This window comes from Polyodon spathula, chromosome 18, assembly GCF_017654505.1.
Source record: "Polyodon spathula isolate WHYD16114869_AA chromosome 18, ASM1765450v1, whole genome shotgun sequence".
NCBI classification, from domain to species: Eukaryota; Metazoa; Chordata; class Actinopteri; order Acipenseriformes; family Polyodontidae; genus Polyodon; species Polyodon spathula.
Genome location: NC_054551.1, coordinates 2,102,589 through 2,124,142, shown reverse-complemented (window position 1 = coordinate 2,124,142; position 21,554 = coordinate 2,102,589). Strand labels below are relative to the sequence as shown.

Here is a 21,554-nt window from a genome sequence, read left to right as displayed (position 1 = left end):
ACAACAATCAACTGGAGAAAAAAGCTGGAAACGTGTGTAAAGTTTAAATCACATTGGATGTCTTCTTATTGGAAATAACAGAATATTTGTTTTCCCTTATTGTTTGTGAATTATTGATCACCACCAGCAGCAGCATCATCATTATTCTGCTGGGTTCATTTCATTTGATTATACTACTTCATATTTATATATAAAGATTGAGAGAGAGAGAGAGGTAGGTTATATCTGTAAGTGTTCATGGCTGGATTGTTCCGTTAAACCTGCCGGGTGGACATTGATAGTGCTTTGTCCCCATGCCACTCTCACTCAGCAGGAAATATGATCAGTTCACCAGATTTGGTGGCTTTCACAAAAGATGATGACTTCAGAGACACCTATGTGGAGATTAACTCGCTGCCAGAACAGTTTTCACTGCCTCAATTCCCCTATGCTGGAAATGCCAACCCTTGGGCCGGGGCTTCCTTTGCCAAATTCACCAAGGACTTCATTCTCATCTCCGAGTTTTCCGAACAAGTGGGGCCCCAGCCGCTGCTGACCATCCCGGATGACCCCAAAGCCTGGGGCACCTTTGATCTCAATTACTTCTCTCTCAGGATTATGTCCGTGGATTATCAGGCCTCCTTTGTGGGGCACCCTCCGGGCTGCGGGTACCCCAAGCTTAACTTCGTGGAGGACTCCAAAGTTGTGCTGGGCGACTCCAAAGAAGGGGCTTTTGCCTATGTCCACCACTTAACCCTTTACGACCTGGAGGCCAGGGGCTTTGTGAGGCCTTTCTGCATGGCCTACATCTCCTCTGACGAAGACAAGATCATGCAGCAGTTCCAGGAGCTCTCCTCTGAGTTCTCCAAGGCGTCTGAGTGCCTGAAGACTGGAAACCGGAAAGCCTTTGCCAATGAACTGGAAAAGAAGCTGAAGGACCTGGAGTACACCAGGACCGTGCTCCACGAGGAAGCCGAGCTGCAGAAGACAGAGAATGGCTGCTACTCAACACAAGCGATAGAGAAAGCCAACGAGCTGGCTAACGTGGAGAAATCAATCTACGAGCACAAAGACCTTTTAAAGCAGGTCACGTCCTACCCTAACAGAAAGATGAAGGATCCTGAGTTCCTCCCTTACGAACCTGAACCCCCCTCTGAACCTCCTGGAGTGGACCAGGACCAGATCTCCGGTGGCTCTAATCCCGACCACCCCTCGGATGACCCCAGCAATACACGCAGGCCGTCTTACACCCCTCAGTTCATCAAGGCAAAATCAGCCAAATGTTTCGACAAGCGCTTGAAAACGCTGGAAGAGCTGTGTGATGTCTACTTCTTCAACCAGACCGTGGACCAGCTGACTCAAATCGAGAAGATCTTCAGAGGCGACCTCTGCTACATCTCCACCAGCCAGATAGACACGGCTCTTTTGAAGCAGCAAAAAATCACCAACTTTCTGTTCGAGGTTTTCAGAGACTGGGAGGAGGAACCTGAAAAGCCCCAGTATGGTGAAAAACTAGCCCCCAACAGTGATAGCCGTCTCAATCCTACCCCCTCTAACGAGCCCTCCTGCGTGGAGACTGTGCTTATTAAAATGGAGCAGGACATCAGTGAGGAAGGACAGCAGGAGACAGAGTCCAGCCTGTGTGACATCACGCAGGACAATTCCGAAGAGTGCCTGGAAGCAGATATGAAAGGCAGTGTAAGTAGCGGAGAGAGCATCGAAGTGCTGGGGACGGAGAGATCTTTCCCTGTTCAGGGATCCTTGGTCCAATCAGAGAGCCAGGCGAGTCTGCCGGTACATTATCCCGAGGTGGTCCGAAGGAAAGCGGTGAGCAAGAGGACAAACAGCGAGGACAGCATTGAAGTGCTGAGCACCACAGACTCGATCATACCCGAGGATCTGAGGGCGTCCTGCTCCGGCGCTATTTACGAGGAGGAGCCTTACAATGACAGCTCTTCAGAGCACATGTACCAGTCTTCACCATCAAGCCAGAGGCTGGTGGACTCCGGCATGCAAGATGCAGGGGATTTTGGAAAGGAGGCCACAGAGCAGGCTGATTCTGCCTGCTGCATCGGGCAGGAGGGCCCCCGCTTCGAGGAGCCAGCCCCTGAGCTCGGCCAGGAGTGCAGCGACAATGGAGTGGTGAGGGTGGCCCCCAGGTCAAGCAGAGCTGGGGAGCAGGCCCCGGGTGTGGATGATGGGGCTCCGGCGGGACTGCCTTCATACGAGCTGAACCTCATTTACCTCTCCGATGAGGTGTCCAGGCTGGACCTGGATGACGTTTCGGACAGCACCAGCTTCATGAGCGCCTCCACCAGCTCCGAGCGGGCTGCTTCTCCCTTCCTCTCAGGCAATCCCATCACTGTGAAGCACAAGAGGAAAGCCGGGCAGGGTGCCCTGAGGTTTATCAGACAGTACCCGTTCGCCCAGCAAGCCATATTCTGCTTGCTCAGTGGGAGAACACTGGTAGTGATGGGCGCAGACGAAGGAAAGGTGAGAAAGCTGGTGAGCGCCCTGTCCATCTTCGTGCCAAACCTGGGCAAGTATGCGGAAACGATAAAGCCCTGGCTGACCTCCCCCTTCCAAATCACAGATCTGCACAGCTGGAAACTGATTGGGCTGCACAGGTAGGTTTACTGTCTGTACAATCACTGTGTATGCAAATTTCACTTTTCAACCTGAAGCATGAGAACTAGACACATTCAAGATAAAGTGATCTTGTGTTTGCTACATCTGCTCTGAACAAATTCTGGTGTACATGCATAAATATACATGCAAAGAAACTTGCAATATAAAATACATTTTACTGTAGAAAATAAATTGGCAGTGCACTGTCTACATTATTAAACAGACGTCTTACTATTTGATCAAATAGGGACATGTCAGATGTTGCATGCATTTCCATAGAGACTCTTGACGTCAGTGTGGTTACCCTCAGTTAGGTATTGTTCCTCTAAATAGCCATAGAGTATATTTTAATATAGTACACACAGAGAGAGTTGGTATTTGCAGGTTAAAACAATGCTGGTGCTAATATTCTCTCCCCTCTGGTATGCAGGGTGGCCTCTCCCACTGGCTCCAGCATGCTGTTCTCCCTGAACCGCTACAGCCGGTACATCGGCATCCTGGACGCGGATCACAAGACTCTGCGCTGCCCCCCCTACAAGGGCACGCTGATCAGCAAGCTGGCGGACCACCGGACACAGATTAAGCGAGGCAGCACCTACTTCATGCACGTGCAGAGCATGTTGAGCCAGCTCTGCTCCAAGGCCTTCCTCTACACCTTCTGCCACCACCTGCACCTCCCCATCCACCCGGGCGAGGGAGATGCCTCGGTGGCAAGCCGGCGGGTGGGCTTCCTGCAGCACCAGCTGGGCGTCTCAGGCGAGGACGTCAGGATCGTGCAGTACCTGGGCGAGCTCCTCAAACTGCACTACCTTCAGGGTCCTGGCAAGGGGGGCACCCCTCCGGTCTTCAGATTTGAGTACACCACCAGCTTTCTATATAAGATCTAGGGATGGTTGGAATTCGTTTAAAGGGATGTTGGAAGATCCTGCTTGATTCGAATAATAGGTGGTGTTTGGGGCTTGCTTTGAGATTTAATGAATGTAAGTTATTTGTGATATGGTGTTGTTTTTTGAATGATCCCTTCAATGTGTTTTTCCAGAATAAGACAGGCGCTGCTATTGTTGTGGATTGCAGGTGTTCCTGTAGTTTCGGTTTTAGGTCTTGGTCAACAGCAGTGAGTGCAGATTTTTAAAAAAATAAAATCTTTATTGTTGCAAATCTCAAGCCTGCCAAGATAGAATAGTAGCAATGATACCCTGCCATCTCTGTTAATTTGACACGGTGAGACATTATCAGAAACTGACAGAGTTTGATATTCAAACGAATTGCCTCATTTAGCTTAGTAATTGTTCAGTTGGTTCAGTTTTCAAAAAAAAAGAACAGCTTCAGGAAATACATGTAAAAAAATTTAAATCAGATTTTAATCTAAAGCTACTTTATAGCCTGTTAGCCGAACTGCATAACAAACAGCTACAAATCTTACCCAGTCGAGACTCAAGTGTTAAAATAGAAGTTTTACCGAACCTGAAACTAACCCTATTGTAACAGCACATAGTCACATGCATGAAGTGTCATCTGCCAGTGAGGTTAATGTTGTCTGGAATGTGGATTCCTTGTAGTGTGGACTGAATCGTAGGTGGGAAGGCTTGGCCCAGACTGAGCCACTAATACATGCTCCTGCCCAGCTGCTGGTCGAGTTAAAGAAAGTCAGACCCTTTATGATTAGCTATAAAGAATCGTTCTGTGTCTGCAGTACAATGGAGGACTCCAAGCTATTACGCATGTGAAATGTGAACTAATACTGGACTCAGTAATGCTGCAAGAATGCACAAGATGTTGCATGTTTACCTTCTTAGAAAAAAAAACATTTGGCAGTATAATTTTTATATGTATACATTGGTAACTGGAGTGTTTGTAATGCAAGTCAAACATGGTCCATAATCTACCCAGGTACAGTAGCTGTGTGGTTGCCAGCCACTTTATTGAAGGAAAGGGCAAACGTGGACTATAGTGCTATAGTCAGTGAATCTGTGCCCCGCAGCCAAATCTGTATATTGTAATTTTGGTTTTGATTGTGTCTAGACCAAGAGGGCACTGTACTGTATATAAACCAACCAAGAGGAATGTAATGTACAGTAAAATATTTTCATTCGTAAGCAGTAAACCCTGTTGAGACTTTCTTAACTCTCTTTAAGGACAGGTTGTTGTGGGGTAGGGTTAATTAAACCATCAAATTAATTTATTTTTCAGAATTTATTTAATATTGTACTTGTATATTGTTTCTCCTTGCCAAATACACTGCCCATCAATCCCCCTCAGAGATTAAACTGCTCAAATACAATTTACTGTTATGATTTCAGTGTTGTCATCTTTTATATGTTGCTTTTAACCTGGTGCTGATGCGCGTATACTCAGAGTCGCTGAAGCATTGCGGGCATGCAGTTCATTAAATCATGTTAAACCAGCGAGAATTGCAGACAACGGGGAAGCTGCACAGACGTTTGTGAATTAAATCGCTGCTGCTAAATATCATATATCCAAGACCTACGAAAAAAATAAGGCCATAGCACAATTAGTATTTTCAAACTGAAGTTTGCATGCTGCATCTGGCAGTTTGTGTGTGTATAATACAGTATATATCTATCAATTCAGTATGAAGCGCAAAGGAATGTTTGCTAAGCTCAACCCCCTCCCCGCTAAGTTTGCAACACTGATGTGATAAAAGGCAAATACTTGGGAAATTAAACCTACTTAGTGTAATTTTAGAAGGTCTTTTCGAACCAAGTGGTGCACACTTTGCAGAGGAGCAGTTTAGCAGATTGGTTCACATGCTCTACGTGGGTCACATGTTACAATGTGCCATAGAAACGAGAATCTTATTTTGACAGCTGGCCCAGGACTTACTGTTATAGGTTTGTTGCATTGGCTGTAATGGGGGCTATAATGCTTCCCCTTTTTTAAACAAAGGTTTTAGTAGTTTTTTTGTTTTGTTTTTTTTTACCAAAAATCAATTTAACAAAATGCTGTATGCAATTGTAATGTTAAGGTATTGTACTGTATATTTTGGTTTTATTTTTAACTGGAGGGCCTTTATACAGTATGCACTATTTGTTTGTATATTGCCTAATAAATGTACTGCTTTAAAAGAGGAGACATTTAAATAGAGTCTAGGTGGTTAAAATTAAAAACCCACATTCAACACACATTCAAGTGTGACAGGTGGGAAAAGGTATAGATTGGGCTTTTCCAAGTTCACTATAGATCAATGTATAGTAATTCACATGCAGCTGTATCAGGACATAACTGATCAAGGTTGGAATCTGATTTTCTCATTGCACTATACGAGTGATAGTCTGTATAAACCCATGCATGTGGTCTACACTCTACTGCTTAATTGTTAGTTTTCTCCATTCGCTTTTTTCTTCTTTTTGGTCTGTTAAAGAGAGTACTGTCTATTTGAAATTGTACATTCATCTATTGTTTCAAACAGTTGTCTTGCAATGGAAACCCACTGGGGGGAAAAAAAAAAAAAACATTGGTAATAAACATATTTCAACAATGGCAAAGCCAGACACCGGTGTGTTACTTTCAACAAAGAAAATGTTTGCTAATTAATTCCTGCTTGAGATATCAAACGTACTGTAATTACTGTTCCTTTATTAAACTCGGTGTTTACACTGTGAAGGAGGGATGCGTGCTAGTTAACATGAAATAGCATGCAGGCTCATCAAGGGGTTGCTTTAGAAACAGGGTCCCTTGAAGCACTGACCCTGATGAAAATACACAAATTGCAAATACTTGTGTAGAAGTTAGCCGTTCAGTCTAGACTAATGTAATACTTTTACAACATTCAGAAGGTTCCCTTGTAGCCTCATACATACATTATCTATCTATCTATCTATCTATCTATCTATCTATCTATCTATCTATCCACACACGGTATACGTCTTCCAATTATTTAACATTGTTAAAAGTTCTACACGTTTAACTTTAAGCACTCAGCTTTATTTTCACAGTATGTTTCCGCATAAAAGAAAACTTTAAATGGCTTTTAAAATTATATATTTATTTATTTCAAAATTTCTTTCCTTTCGGTTTTGGAAACTTAAGTTCAAAAGATCCAATGATGCTTAAAATGAGTCTTTGTCTTCATAATTCCAATAACACTTTTCACATTCAAAAAAGTCAGTCATGAGGCAAACAGAGGTACAGCATGTGGTGAAAACAAAATGTAATCCGACAGAAGTTTTTCTTTTTTCTTTTAGTCCTCCTACTCAGTGCTACCGGTTTAGTTTCAAATGCTCGACGCGGCGTCCAGTAAAGACAGGATGGTGCAGGAACCCAGTCTGGGACACGATCAGACTATTGTTCTCAGTTTGTTCTTCAGCTGTAGGAAACTGTTTGAAGTGTTCCAGTGCGTAGCATCCTGGAGAGGTAAATAAATAGACTGATTGAAAACCAATTTAAATCATAAATTCTACTCTAATGCAACACAGTTAAAAAAAAAAATCTCACCTGGTTTTGAAGAAGTATGGCAAGATTCCGCTGCCATGGGCAATTTTGAAGCCTATGAAATGCAAAAATAAATAAATATATTACAAATAAAGCTCAAGGCATATTGCATACCCCAGGACATGTTTCCAATGCCTTGCAAAATAAATCACTAAAAGCAGCCTTTTCTATTTGATTGTACTCAAAATATACATATTCATAAAGGGTCTACACATTTAACACGAGGTGCAGATAGAGTGCTGTTCTCCCATCCCCACCCCTTTATTCTACTTACTCATTCCAGTGTTCCAGCAGAAAATCTACAATCTTGTGTGCCACAGGCCTTAACGTGGCATGCTCGTACGAAATTAGGAAAAAGATGAAGTGGCCGATGTGCTCTGCATCGGACTGTGGCAAGGTCCTGAAGACGACAGCGAAATAGATACAAAACAATTACATTTTTCTGAAATTGTTTTATGAAACTTTTAGGACGAGAGTCAGTACCATACCTGGTAAACAAAGTGTTATTTTTCTCGTTCAGGTCTCTGATAAGGCAATCAAGAAATTCATGCAGGACATCGAGTCTGACGCTGAGACTTCTGAACAGATATTTCAGAGCCCACACGTTCCGCTGGAGAAACAATGATGAAAATGCAAGAGTGAGGCATTAAGCGCCTTCCTCTCAACCTCGGTTCTCAACTAACTAACTAACCAACCATCCAACTAACTGATCATCCAATGTGTTGTGTGTTCCAATAACACATTTAGAAAAGAAGTACTCAGCAGCAAGCTAGTTGAATTGACAACAGAACTGGCAGAAGCCACAGGTGTCGTTGTCCATCCATCAACAGTCCAAAGAACCTTTGACCATAGTTCCATAGTCCAATTTCTGTGTTCTTGTGTATATTTTAGCCTTTTAGTCATGTGCCCCTTTCTTAACAGAGGTATTCTTACTGCAATACATCCTTTAAGTCCTGATTTCAAGAGTGACCTTCGTACTGTTGATGGATGGACAACGACACCTGTGCCTTCTTCCAGTTCTGTTGTCAATTCAACGCTTGCCTTCTTTCTATTCCTTGAGGATATTATCTTCAAGTATTGCTCATCCTTGTTAGACAGCTTTTTGGGTCTTCCAGTCCTGGGTTTGTCAATTGCAGATGATGTTTCTCGGTACTTGTTGATTATGCTTTGGATACCACACCTTGAAAATCGAATGATGTGAGCTATTTCACTCAGTGTTTTTCCTTCTTTGTGCAAGTCAAGGTTGTTATAATAATAGAAAACACTAGTGGAGGCTTTGAGGAAATTGTTGATGCTCATAATGCACCAGAGTAGAAAAATGCAACATGTCTAAGACGTTTGCACAGCAGTGTATGTGTGTGTGTGTGTGTGTATATATATATATATATATATATATATATATATATATATATATATATATATATATATATATTTTTTTTTTTTTCTCCTGTTTATTCCAAAATAGCTTGAGAAACAAAATAACTCAATATATTATTGCATATAATTTGCAGCATGATGTAAGAATACTTTTTTTTTAAAGAATGCAACATGTGTATGGTAGCCTAATAAAATAGAGCACAGAAACTAAATGCAAAGCAACCTGCTAAAGAATCTAACCAACAGAAAAGCTTTGCACTGCCCTTCATTATTGTACTACTGTGACTAGGCAATGAATTACATACTAGCAAAAAAAAAAAAAAAAAAAAAAAAAAAGCAGCAGTCATACTTGTTTTGCTCCCTTAGCTTCTCGGTTCGTGCAAGAACCACATGTATGGACTCAAACAGGACCTCCTTCTTTCCCTTCACAACTCTCTCTCCAGTGATGTTCTGGCCTCTCAACACAGACACCAGCAAAGAGTCATCCCAGCGGTAGACATTCAAACTGTAAAGAGAGAACGACTTTACCTCTCACAGATACACACAAAGCTGCATCAAATACCCTACGTGTGGGCTTTCAAGAAGAAGTACCTTGTGACTAGACAGTAGGGATGGTACATTCTGTTTCTTAAACATCTAAAGACCTTTCACGTTTTGGGGATCCTTGTAACCAATCTGATCAAACGAATCAAAAACGCATCCTGAGAAGCCCTGCCTTAGGCATGAATATGTACAAGGACTTGTCAACCAGACCATTATCACCATCACCATCATCACCATCATCGTCAGACCTACCGGTTTAAAAAGCAGTGGCAGTAAGGGGGAAGCAACAGAGATTTGTAAAAGTCAATGAGCTTTTTTGAGAACGAAGGAGGAAAGTCAGATACAACCAGCAACCTCTGGAGAATTTCTATAATCCTGTAACAAATTATTATTAGGCTGTCAAAGAGGAGTCCGAACACCTTAAGCATTTGAAAATCTACTTAACTGTAGAATTTTTTTTTTTTTAATGCTTTGATCATTTAGATTTATATCACCATACTGCTGTATTTCATGATTTTTAAAAATCCTGTAGCATAATATCACTATAATGATTTTGCATTTCCATGCAGAATACATTAAAAAGCTTACCTTTGCAGCAGTAAACTGCTTCTGGAACAACTCTGGTATTTGGCATACAATGACTAAGAAGAAAAAAAAAATGAATTATTAATGCTAGCTGGGTCATACGTAAATGAAAGGATGCAACACCACTATGATGCATAACAGAACTACCAGTGGAGTCGTTGTGTAGCTACCTACCCCAGTGGCTGCTTGTGGAGTAAAATTCGCTGGGCTGCTCCCAACAACAGAACTGCAAAGGTTTTGGGTTTCTCTCTATTTGCTTTTTCTAGGAACTCTAACACTAGCTGATAGACATTCGAATAACAGGGAACAAACAAAAACAAAACAGTCTTAAAATTCAAAGTGTTACGGAAAAGTGGTTGCTTGTCACACTGCTCACTAACTAGGTAAATCTGTGTCTGAATTGAAAAGAAATAAATAATATTATTTTCTAGTTTCCTATAACTATGCACAAACATTAACATATTGAATTACAAATACTGTACTACGACGTCCGGTAGACACTTGCAATTTCATTTTGTAGTCTCTTTGGATTGCACAATGTTAAATAAAAGATCTAAAATTATGTTCATACAGTTTTTTTTTCCTTTAAAACTAGTGTCTCTCCTTAAATTGTAGGCGATTATAGGAAACTTTTGGCTATAGCTGCATGTAGTGCAAACTACTCTCAGATGATGGTACTTTGTGTATAACTGATCTGTGATATCTGGTAAGAGAGAACGACTCACTTGTATATCAATAGATCTTCATGTTTTGAACTACACCTCTTGCAGTTGACCATAGTTTGGTACTGGTTGTGACAGCAACAGGAGCAAGAATAAATGGCTGCAAGAGTGGCTATGGTCCCCATCATGAACTTATGATACTCAGTGGTTAAATCTGCATCAAACTTCATCAAGAGGCTTTCTGCATAGGAAATACAAAGCAGGGGTGTATGTTGATAATTTCACTCAAACTGTTAATTCATATTTTGCAGCTGGAACACACTTTAGAACCAATTCCAGTCCCGTGCACAGTCCAGGCGTTTTGCAAAAGACATGTATATAAGCAAGCTTACTTTCTGTTTCTCCAAAGCTGAAATAGTTTCAAAAACCTTCCTTTCTCCCACTTTAGAAAAAAAAAAAGGGAAAGAAATCGTTTCACCTTGTACACCCAAATCTGAGGGTACTTACCAGCGTGCCGTAGGTCTGCGTCTATCTCTAGCAGGTCACACTTAAAAACAATAAGGGTTACGATCAAAGCTTGATCTCGCCACTATTTCCAGAACAGGCTTCTTTTGTGAGCATTGCAGTGGCAAAAAGAAGGGGTGATCCAGGACTGGCACTGTAAAACAAAAAATAAAGTATGACTCAATGAAGTTTATCAAAAAACGAAATTCTCACCCATTGACTGAAAACAGATTGAATTGCAGTCCTTTATAGCAGCAAAATGGTTATGTAGATTACTGGAAGACATATGCATGCGTTTCAGCAGCAATCTCTGGATTTATTTTCCCCAATAAGGTTAACCCTTTTTTATCATTATCATGCACCGGCTGCATCTCACCTGGGAAGCCAGTTTGTCACAGATGTAGCAGTGACACTGCTCACAGAAAGCACTGTTTGTTCCCATAGGGCTGCTTCTCTGATTCTCTGATTGACTGGAAATTAAAGTAGAAAATCTGATCGTAGACACTATTAAAAAAAAAAAAAAGCTTCTCAATGAACTTACTGATCAAAGAAACTAACAAATGAAGAAAAAAATGAACTTCATGCAGGGCAAAATCGATTTCAGGCAAATCATGTATATAATTCTTGCAATAGGAATGCGCAAGCTTTTGGGGTTCGAAGAGACACAAACCTGAAAACGTGGATCGTGCAGTCATATCTGGCATGGGGCATCACTTCTGCTTTTCTGGAGAAAGTGACAGACAATCCAAACTCGTTATCAACCATTTCATCCGATCTGTTTCCATCTGAGACAGAGCAGTCTAGGTGCAACAAAAACACGTGTTTAAACAACTAACGCTGATCCACGGTGTCTAACATGGCAATTCACAGCTAAATTTTTAAATATTCTGCATGAAAGGTGCGATTCACCTGACAATTCTCTCTTCACAACTCTCAGCTTTTTCAAATAGGAAACTAAAAACAAGCCATATACTGTATTTATCGACATTAGCACACAGCTGCACCGCCTTTGCTTCAAACTGCTTACCAAAGTGAGAATTCTCTTCCAATAGCAGGACAGAGGAGTCTTTGCAATTGGCTCCAGGCGACTCAGTCCCCGTGTCTGTTTCATCGTCGCTGATTACAATGACTCTCTTGTCGGCCATGGTTTTAGTTTCAGTCGGGTCCGTAGAAGTGGCACCGGTTGTGCAGCAAAGACCAGTTAAACTGAGGATGAGATTAACGCATTCAAGAATCAATGTGTTTCCCCAGGACGTATTTAATACATGCAAGCGTTAGCTAATATATACACCGTCTGTTATTACCTACAGATTTGTACGCTGGGTTTGTTTTATACGTTTTAATTGCATTTTACCGCACCCCGTCTGTACTTAAGTTTTATAATTCTCCATGTACTGTACTTTAAAAACACAACCGTCTGCCAGAGGTGTTATCCTTGCGCCTTATTAGGTCGAATAAAGCAATAACAATTGCGGCTTTTGTCTTTGTAAATCTACCTATATAATCATTGCCTGTCCCCAACTCTCTTCCACAATCTTCAATTCATTTATTGCCGCACAATACGCAGTTCCCTCACTTCAGAGCAGGGCGGAGGGCCGGGAAGGGGGATGTAAATAAGGATACGTGCTTTGCGAGAAAGTACATTATGTTTTTATATAATAGATACTATGTAACATTAATTTAGCCAGCGGTCCACGAATAATTTATCTTTTACAACAAAGAGACCATTAATTAATAAGATATATTGTATTTATACAGCAGTGTGTATTATTACTGAGAGCGGAAATGTGGCGTCACACTCAAGAGCCCGCTTGCTTGCTTAAAGCGTCCATTATCACTGCGCGTCTGTGTTTTTACACAGTATATAGCGTGTCTATCTGTGTGCAGCACTTTTCAGCTGAAAAATACCTGACAACACAATGATCTCATTTCATTGCAGCGTTTGTCCGTTGCAATGTGTGGCTGCCCCATCCAATTCGGTTTTGTAGTACTATCAGTATGCGCTTTGCACTCAGATGTGCACGGAGAGCCCTGTGGTGACTTGACTCACATTTTCAGCACTTTGAAATGCAGTTTTGTAATTCTTTAATCGGGTCGCTTTTGTTACAGTGCACAACGAGCTTGAGATTTTGCAACAGGCTAAAACTTAGCTTATATTGGTGTTCGGCACTGCACTTCGCACCAATCCCTAACCTCTTGACTAATATATATATATATATATATATATATATATATATATATATATATATATATAATATCCATATATATAATATATATATTTGCACGTTTTTTAATAAGATCCCTAACGGTCGCGGTTTCACAATGGTTTCAGAAGCAGGAACGAATATGTAAGGCGTTTGTTTTCCCCCGGACTGTAGACGCACCATGTTACAACGCATAACCTAACGTGGGTTAGTTTAGGGAGGTGTTGTTACGCAGTACAAAACTGTTTTAATCGCGGACTCCTGCTGAAAGAAATTAAATGGCTGAGGTAAGTCTCTGTTTTTTTTTGTTATAAATGTATCTAAATCTTTGCAGAGTGATAGATACAGCACAATGAATGCTAGTCGACACCTTTCGATGGAGGGCATCGCTTCAGCAGTACAGCAGCTGGTGCTGTGTAAATAGTTCGTTGCTTAGATTGTCGAGGATTGTATGAAATGTTCTGTCAAACTATTCATTGTGATCTAGTCGCCATTGGCGTCTGACGTTGAATGTTTATCGTAGATTAGTGACCTTGAGTGGTGCTTAAAAAAAAAAAACAAACAAACAAAAAAAAAACCCTCGCTTTTAAGTATGATCCAGCAATTATCTGGTGTGGTATTTTTCAGTCTGAGAGTGACATGTTGTATCACTAACACAATATTTATTCATTTTATCGCTGCTTTTCCGAAGTGTCACTCTTCGTGGTGTAAGCGCAGAAAGTACATCTCTCCGATACTGTCAGCATGTTCGAAGTTAAAACCTAATTGTATGGTTCTTGTACAAGTTGTGGACATATGGTACTAATACCAAATATCAAGTGTCACTGTTGCTGGACCGCGTTCCGCGGTTTAAAAGTCATTAGGAATAATAATCGCTGGCGTTTATTACATAACATTCGTTTAATTGGAGTGGCAGCGTGACCCTGGCACATCCCAGCTCAAGTCAGCTGGGACATTATTTATGGTTTGGCTTTCTAGCATAAACTGAATGAAGGCTGATTAATTGTGATTCTGGCGGACCTAGCAATGCTATCGTCTCATTACAGTATCTACTGATTTTCTAGGGAACAGGATGCATCCAGACACAAGATCCACGGCGCAGATAAGCAGGAGATCGGAGACATTGAACGATGAGAAGGACCCCGGACCCGTGCAGTTCACCTCCAGTAAAGCAAGCCACCGCTCCTGGTCAGTGGACCAGTCCCTCGGCAGCCAGTTTCAAAAGCCTTGGTGGAAAGTTCTTCAAATCAGTCTCATTGGACTTCTTGCAGTCGGAGGTAGACAGAGAGCTGGAGAGAGGTCTGTACCAACGGTTCGAATCGCAGCAGCCCGCACAAACTGAAACCAGCAAGCCTGAAGAGAACCACAAGCGGAGCTAGCATCTTTCAAAGCAGCGGTGTGCAATCTCCTGCCGTCCACCTGCCCGGGTTTATTATGTTCTGGATCAATTTGTATATTAGTATGGGTGTCAGTTGGCATCAAAGCTTGTGCAAAGTGATTTGCAACAGGGTGTTGCTGTAATTTGCATGCTGAAATTAAATCAATTTGTGGTAGTGTTTTAATTTAAAGTATGTGCAGAAGTTTCTGATTTATAGCCAAACCCACTGTTGATTAATAATATTGTGCCTTCCAGAAGAATGAAGGCTTTCAATGGTTTTGTCTGTTCTAGCCAGCTTGATAGAACAGGCACAGCTGAAGCCTGATCCAGTGACCAGCAGTTAATAATTGTATTAAGCTGGAAGGCACCAGCTTTTTTGTGTGGAATGGAGCATTAGATTGCCTGCTTTTTGCAGCTCAGATTGGGGGGGGGTAGGGTATTTCAAGATCAGTTTTTATCTAGTGCAAATATTTAAGCTGTACAATAAATAATGTATTAATGTTTTGTACTTTATGTAGCAATTCAATCTCATCCTAAGCTGTTAGATGTAACTTGCATGGGTCATTAACCTATTTGTGGAATTAACCTAGTTATAATGAAAAGGCTTGGTTATGTCAACGCTTTTAACCCATCATTTTAAAACCTGCTTTTCTTATGTTTGTTAGCAATGCTATTTCTTCTACTCAGTGTATTGGCTCTCTAGTTATTGGGACAGGTATTTCAAAGCTGGGGTAATTTGACATGTTTGAGATACTGACCAATAGGAGCTAGGGCTGTGGTCCAGTTTACTTCTACTGGACCAGGTTGTTTGTTCTTGTTATGAAAGACTGACCTGCCTAAATTTGTACACTTTAATGAAATATTATGGGCAGTTGTTTTGGCTTCTAAGTTGAATAGGGAACAATAGCCTAGCTGCACAACCTAAATATGCCATCAGTAACTGAAAGCACAGCATTGAGTCGAGAGTCCACTCAGAGGCAAACAGAGTACCTAAAACTGAAGGAGTCTACTCCATACTTTAAATCAAAGCCTTTCTGCTATTCACAGTAATGTCACAGCACCAACTCAACTTTAGTCAGAACAGTTTAACATGCAATAGGAATCTCCTAGCTACTGTCCCACCATTAAAGTAAACGGAACTTCAGCAGCTAGAACACAAGATGGAAAGTAGATTTATTTGAAAAGGTTTAAATTCACACAAGTGAGGTAGTGGAAAGTTTATTTACAACCCAATTATGTCACCACAATGCAAAAAAGAAAATAATGACAAGTCTAATAAGTTATCCCCTTTATAGCATGCAAACTACACATTCCACCCAACACAGAATGAGCCAGATGTATTACAATTTGATACAAACCTATTCGTTTAAAAACCTGAGCGAGTTTGAAGGAATGTTTTACAAAACACTTGCTACTTTTGCACTGAAAACCACTTTTTTCTATCAATACTAACAAAAACATACAAAATACTTCAACCTACTCATAAGGGCATTCAGTTCAATAAGAGTAAAAAAAATTAATTGGTTTTGCCCAAAGTCTTGCAGATACTTGAAGAAAAAAAAAAAAACACAAAAGAATGGGGGGGCCTTTTAAGCACGCTCCCCTCGGATTCTCCGAGCAAGTTGGATGTCCTTGGGCATGATGGTCACTCTCTTGGCATGGATGGCACACAGGTTGGTGTCCTCAAACAGACCAACCAGATAAGCTTCACTGGCTTCCTGCAAGAATAGGAAAAAAAAAAAAAACACATTAGTAACATCCCTTTCCAAGAGTGAACCATTAACAGGTATCCACAAAACTGCCATTTAAAAAAAATAAACAGGCATCTCAGGATTACAAAACATACTCTTGAGAGCAGATCAAAACATGGAAACGCCAATAGCGTAGGTAGATGGCACCAGCACAATATACAGCATGTGGACTAGCCAGGAGTCTCTGCAGTGCATCACCAGCATTGGGCCAACAGTTCTGGATCTATCCATGACAAGCAGAGGGGCGCACCCCCCCCCCCCCCCACCAAAAAAAGCCACCACTTGTGATGCCTCAGGACTGCAGAAACATTAAAAAGGTGGTTTCCATTGGGGTGGTGGAGAGTTGAATTTAAAGTCATATGACACCTTTGGCCATCTAACTAGCTGAGTGGATTGAACTGGCTCAAGTGTGGAATCTGGGAGTTTAAACACGCCTCAAAAGGGACAGCCCTGAAAAACATGGCATCATTTTACCTGAAGAGCTCCGATGGCAGCACTCTGGAACCTCAGGTCAGTCTTGAAGTCCTGCGCAATCTCCCTCACGAGACGCTGGAAGGGCAGCTTGCGGATCAGCAGCTCTGTGGACTTCTGGTACCGGCGGATTTCTCTCAGAGCGACTGTGCCTGGCCTGAATTAAAGACAGATGAACGTCAGCATCTGGGCGGATTAATTCAGTTTTGCATCAACGCCAACATGGCAGAGTTCACAAAACAAGTTCAATCTTGCAAGGAAGGCTAAAACAAGTTTGGGGAAGCAACACACCCAAGGTGTGTGTCTAAAGTGTTCAAAGCGCCAAGCATTAGGGTTTAATAGATAACTTTATACAAAAAAAACAGTACTAGCAAGGGCATGTGTAGTGTTCTAACCTACTGTACAATCCACTGAAGTAGTCAAGAATGGTTGTATTTGGGTTAATAAAACCCCCCTTTTTACTCAGAATACTGGTTTAGATACATTACACCAACATGCCAGAGTTAAGGTTAAAATGTAAAAATAAAAATGAGTAATTTTGAAGTGTACCAATACAGTAAGTGTTTTAACCCATCCTCACTCAAGTACCTGTATCTGTGGGGTTTCTTGACACCGCCAGTAGAGGGCGCACTCTTCCTAGCTGCTTTGGTAGCCAGCTGTTTCCTTGGTGCCTTTCCACCAGTGGATTTACGGGCAGTCTGCTTGGTACGTGCCATTGCAACTCAACTTTCTGAAAAAGAAAAAAAAAAAAGTTAACATAACCACCAATTAAGACAAATTAACCCCCATTTGCGTTCACACACTTCATAAAGTTCAAAACAGAGTCACCACTATCTGCAGTCCCAAACCTAACCCTGTTAATTATCACTGGTACCTAATCAGTACCATGCAGCTTTCCCTGCAGAACTAGAAATCAGCTATAGCTGACTGCAAGCATGGTTTGCCACTAGAATGCAATTTCTTTTTTTTTTTTTTTTTTTTTTTTTTTTTTTTAAAAAGCTTAACATGTCTGTGGACACGCCAAATCGTGACTTCTGAATTTGCTTTTGAAAAGGCTATCCAATACTGGTGCAGTGATAGAGCACAGGGGTTATGGATGGAGGCATTGCAGGGCTGTTGAAAAGCTGCTTCACTGCTGCAAAAGGATGAACCAAATTGTGCCAGACAGTACATGTGTACTGTTCAAAACAACTGTTACACACAATATGAAACACTAAATTAGTATTGTCAGAAAAGTAAATTAAGGGCCATTAGAAAGAAATGGAATGTTACTATATACCACTCAAACTTAATCCAAGTTACTGCCTTGTAGCTACTAAAATCGCACTATACCTTTTATTTAGAGAAGGAAAACCCAAAATAGCTGATAGATAATCTATAAAAAAAAAGCACTTTGCAGATTATAAATTGCACTGGAATATTCCAGTTTTAGAGCAATGCTATGTGTTTTGCAAAACAATTCCAAAATAGAGATGTACAAATATTACACAAGTGTATATACACAGTAAAATATATCTGTCTAGCGGTACTTGTATTACTAATTTAAAGTTAGAGGCAGAACAGGATACGTAACCACTGGGAGGGCTGCGGAGTTGTGACTAGGGCATTTAACCAGTGACTAAAGTTTACTGAAAGAACGAGTCACTATTAAACTGCAAAAAATCCAAAATCCAGGGAAAACCCAGACTACCACAGTGCCTCCATGTGGGCGGCACCGGGGCTACAGGACAAGATGACCGGCCAATAAGAATTCGTCGCTACCCCACAGGAACAGAATTGGCCGAGGGGGCGGGACATGACGAAGTACATGAAGGAGAAGATACAGCAAACAAAATGGCTGCCTCAAAAAGAAGGTACCAAATACAGCGTAAACACCAACATTTAATTCACTAGCATCGAAACAACTCGCTACATGGGCTTAGAAAGCCATTTCCTTGTAAGATACTACAGCCCGCTACACCTAGTTATTACGAAGAATTTACCAAAAAAAAAAAAAACACATGTTTTGAATAAAAAAAATTAAACTACAAAGTGTAAATATATTTCAAACACAACGGAATCTATAACCGATACCGAAAATACCAGTTTAACACACGGACATGCGATATTTAAATAGATACATAAATTAATAAAGTAGAAAAAAAACGTTAAAATCTAGACAAAGTAATGCCCGATTAAAATCTTAATATATACCCACATCCATATATCGTAAGTGATCTCACAAGCGTTATATTCCGTAAACATCCAACGACGATTAAATACCTGCGTTTACAGTGTTAAAATCGGGACCAGATATTTAGGATGGGTATTTAAATCCGTATATAATAATTCACACAATTGTATTTCAGTATACATTAACACATGCGATTGTACTGGTGGCACTACCAGCACAAATTCAGACTGCTCTGAAATCGATAAGGCGGGAGATGTTTCAAATTTACAAGTGTGTGTGGGTACCCCCCCTCCCCCTTCTGCTCCCTCTATACAGCAAAATGTATTTTAATAGAATTATTTTGCATTTGACGAATCTATATACATTTGTTTAAAAACAAAAACAGGTTACCGTATATAATACATACGAATCAGCCGGCACTAACGTTTTATTTTCGTTCCACCATTACACGACCTGCTGAAGACACGTTTCACTTCTCCCTGTTCTCTGTAATGTTATAACATGGCGACTTCACAACATCGTCGAAGCTTTGTCTGCAGCTGCACCGAGAATCAACTACAAAATTACAAAGAAATGGCAACTCCGCGCCAGCTTACACGCCGGGTCCGGTGTCACCAATCCTGGATTCACGCACGCTTAGTCTGTTCGAGCAAACGACTGGCAATTACATATTTTTGTAATAAAATACTTCCAAGAAATAAAATGCCTACTATAAAAGAGCACCAGGCAACGACATCTTTGGCGCAGTTTCTTTATGACCTGCTACAAACAGGACGGGCGAAACATGCATTCAAGCAACGCTTATTTTACAAACGTGTTAGCAAAAATAAAATAAAAACTACGACGGGAACAAAAGTACGTTTAAGTAAAATAACCAAAAAAATAAAATATTTTCACCAGTTTACAATAAACTCAGAAAATAGACAGCTGTACTCACCCTACGATTTCACTTTGCAATTCAACAGTAACTGCGCTCTCTGACCAGGATTCTGCTGGTGAGAAGCGAGAAGGGGGTGCTTTTATACCCTCTGTGACGTCTTCTTCCCATTACCGAGGCTCTGCTTTCCTATTAGTTGCGACAATTTAGTGACGCGCCTCTGTGGGAAATCCCCGCCCACGTGCTTGAGCCCACACTATGAGTGAAGTTTATACTATGGTATTCAATTTAAAGTACTGTATACGTGTTTAGATGTTATTGTCAAATAATAATAATAATAATAATAATAATATAATAATAATAATAAACATTTTTAACCCCATTTTGTTATGATTACACGTATCACTATAAAAAACAAACCATGATGTATAATAAATAAACTTTGAAAATCTAGCATTCTTTTGTCAACTAAGTGTATGCAAAATATTCATTTTGTTTTAATCTCCTTTGGGGTATAATCAATTATTTAAAAATAAATAAATAAATAAAAACACACACACACACACACACACACACACACACACACACACACACACACACACACACACACACACACAATGAGATGTAGTATTCTGATCAAACTAAATCTGAAAACACTGAAATAGATTGTAAATGCATCTAGGCTTAACGCTGCTTCGCATGTTCAGTGATTCCTATGAGTTTTCAAGGGTTGTTGAACTAGAAAATATCCAAATACATACCACTATGTCGATCTATCTAGACAACATTGCATTGTATGAATTTTTAAGACTATTAACCGCATCTTACAGTACTCATGTTACACGTATGTGTCCACATATGTGTGCATATACATATATTGTATATATATATATATATATATATATATATATATATATATATATATATATATATATATATTATATATATATATATATATATTATATATATATATATATATATATCAGATATATTAAATATACAGTATAAATAATTATACAGTAAACACTGTATTTATGGGCGTCTGAACTTTGTTGTCACTTGCTTTACTAGTCCCTAAAGCCAGGATTGTCTTTTCAATAAAAATGAGAAAACAAGGCTCCTTGTATAAGCACACAGATATTTACAGATATTCAGTCCTATTGGTGACCGGCTTATTCTGGTCACTGTACAAAAGCTTTTACTGTCTATTGTACCATTTTAATGGCTTTGCTTTTCAAGCACCTTTTTTTTCAGCCTGGCTGAGACATTTCCCAACGAGTGTGATCACACATTCCTCCATTGTTTTTATTCAGTCTGACAGGTACTCTGCACCCATCTGTGCAGTTTAGCATTTCAAAACAGCCACAACAATGCACAGGGAGAAGTGTTCACACGGCTACAACTACCTGCAAAGTAACTGGAATATTCAGCTATTAAGAGTGCTACATGCTGTATAGAAAGATATCAGTGTGGAGCTTGCACAGACTGCAATGGAAAACTTTGAGCTACACAACTGACACAACATATATATATATATATATATATATATATATATATATATATATATATATATATATAATATATATATATATATATATATATATATATATATATGAGAATACCAGCATGTTATATAATCGGTTTGTGATTCAGTATCCATCTGAAGATTCATTTCAGGTAATGCAGATGTGTTTCATGGCTGTAATCTGATCATTATTAGAAGTCGAATCCAGACTTTTCAGAATCCCACTGCATTTGGAGTAGAGTGGTTTGCATGCATGAGACACATTTTTTAGATATGAGACATAGAAGTCAAAATATAAGCTGGAGAGATATACCATAGCCTGTATAAAGCTTTCAATCATTAAGATCTTCACAGCAATTACATCTAGCCACACACTGGCAATGTGTTTGACAGTAAGATTCCATTACAAGTCAATGTCAAAAAAGCAACATGATGCTTAGTTGTT

General features: G+C 40.2%; 2 protein-coding genes and 2 long non-coding RNA genes across 8 annotated transcripts; 2 read left to right on the top strand and 2 right to left on the bottom strand.

The window, feature by feature from the left end:
• The first annotated feature begins 6 nt into the window (after positions 1–6).
• On the top strand, positions 7–6,113 carry LOC121331216 (guanine nucleotide exchange protein smcr8a-like). Its single transcript, XM_041278457.1, has 2 exons — positions 7–2,606; positions 3,038–6,113. The coding sequence occupies exons 1-2, from the start codon at positions 319–321 to the stop codon at positions 3,492–3,494; spliced, it is 2,745 nt and encodes a 914-aa protein (XP_041134391.1). The 5' UTR covers positions 7–318; the 3' UTR covers positions 3,495–6,113.
• Positions 6,114–6,213: 100 nt separating this feature from the next.
• Positions 6,214–12,920, bottom strand: LOC121330952. 5 transcript variants are annotated; one of them, XR_005951920.1, is made up of 13 exons: positions 12,227–12,920; positions 11,758–11,936; positions 11,401–11,530; positions 11,107–11,234; positions 10,734–10,884; positions 10,290–10,467; positions 9,739–9,845; positions 9,568–9,620; positions 8,786–8,941; positions 7,548–7,669; positions 7,334–7,459; positions 7,063–7,114; positions 6,214–6,973 (listed from the first exon to the last, which is right to left on the bottom strand). It is a non-coding gene; the product is annotated as an uncharacterized LOC121330952 (long non-coding RNA). The 5 variants fall into 5 exon arrangements; XR_005951919.1 differs by having other exon boundaries at positions 11,401–11,454; XR_005951921.1 differs by having other exon boundaries at positions 11,401–11,454; positions 12,639–12,920.
• Positions 12,921–13,032: 112 nt separating this feature from the next.
• On the top strand, positions 13,033–14,502 carry LOC121330951. Its single transcript, XR_005951918.1, has 2 exons — positions 13,033–13,221; positions 13,999–14,502. It is a non-coding gene; the product is annotated as an uncharacterized LOC121330951 (long non-coding RNA).
• Positions 14,503–15,514: 1,012 nt separating this feature from the next.
• Positions 15,515–19,736, bottom strand: LOC121330950 (histone H3.3A). Its single transcript, XM_041277959.1, has 4 exons — positions 19,645–19,736; positions 17,123–17,264; positions 16,538–16,691; positions 15,515–16,030 (listed from the first exon to the last, which is right to left on the bottom strand). The coding sequence occupies exons 2-4, from the start codon at positions 17,248–17,250 to the stop codon at positions 15,902–15,904; spliced, it is 411 nt and encodes a 136-aa protein (XP_041133893.1). The 5' UTR covers positions 17,251–17,264; positions 19,645–19,736; the 3' UTR covers positions 15,515–15,901.
• Positions 19,737–21,554: the final 1,818 nt, after the last annotated feature.

Coding starts and splice junctions, on each gene's coding strand:
- LOC121331216 (XM_041278457.1), top strand. CDS start 319: ATGATCAGTTCACCAGATTTGGTGGCTTTCACAAAAGATGATGACTTC. Junction 2,607..3,037: donor AAACTGATTGGGCTGCACAG/GTAGGTTTACTG, acceptor TCTGGTATGCAG/GGTGGCCTCTCCCACTGGCT.
- LOC121330950 (XM_041277959.1), bottom strand. CDS start 17,250: ATGGCACGTACCAAGCAGACTGCCCGTAAATCCACTGGTGGAAAGGCA. Junction 16,692..17,122: donor AAGAAACCCCACAGATACAG/GTACTTGAGTGA, acceptor TCTTTAATTCAG/GCCAGGCACAGTCGCTCTGA. Junction 16,031..16,537: donor CTGCCATCGGAGCTCTTCAG/GTAAAATGATGC, acceptor CTATTCTTGCAG/GAAGCCAGTGAAGCTTATCT.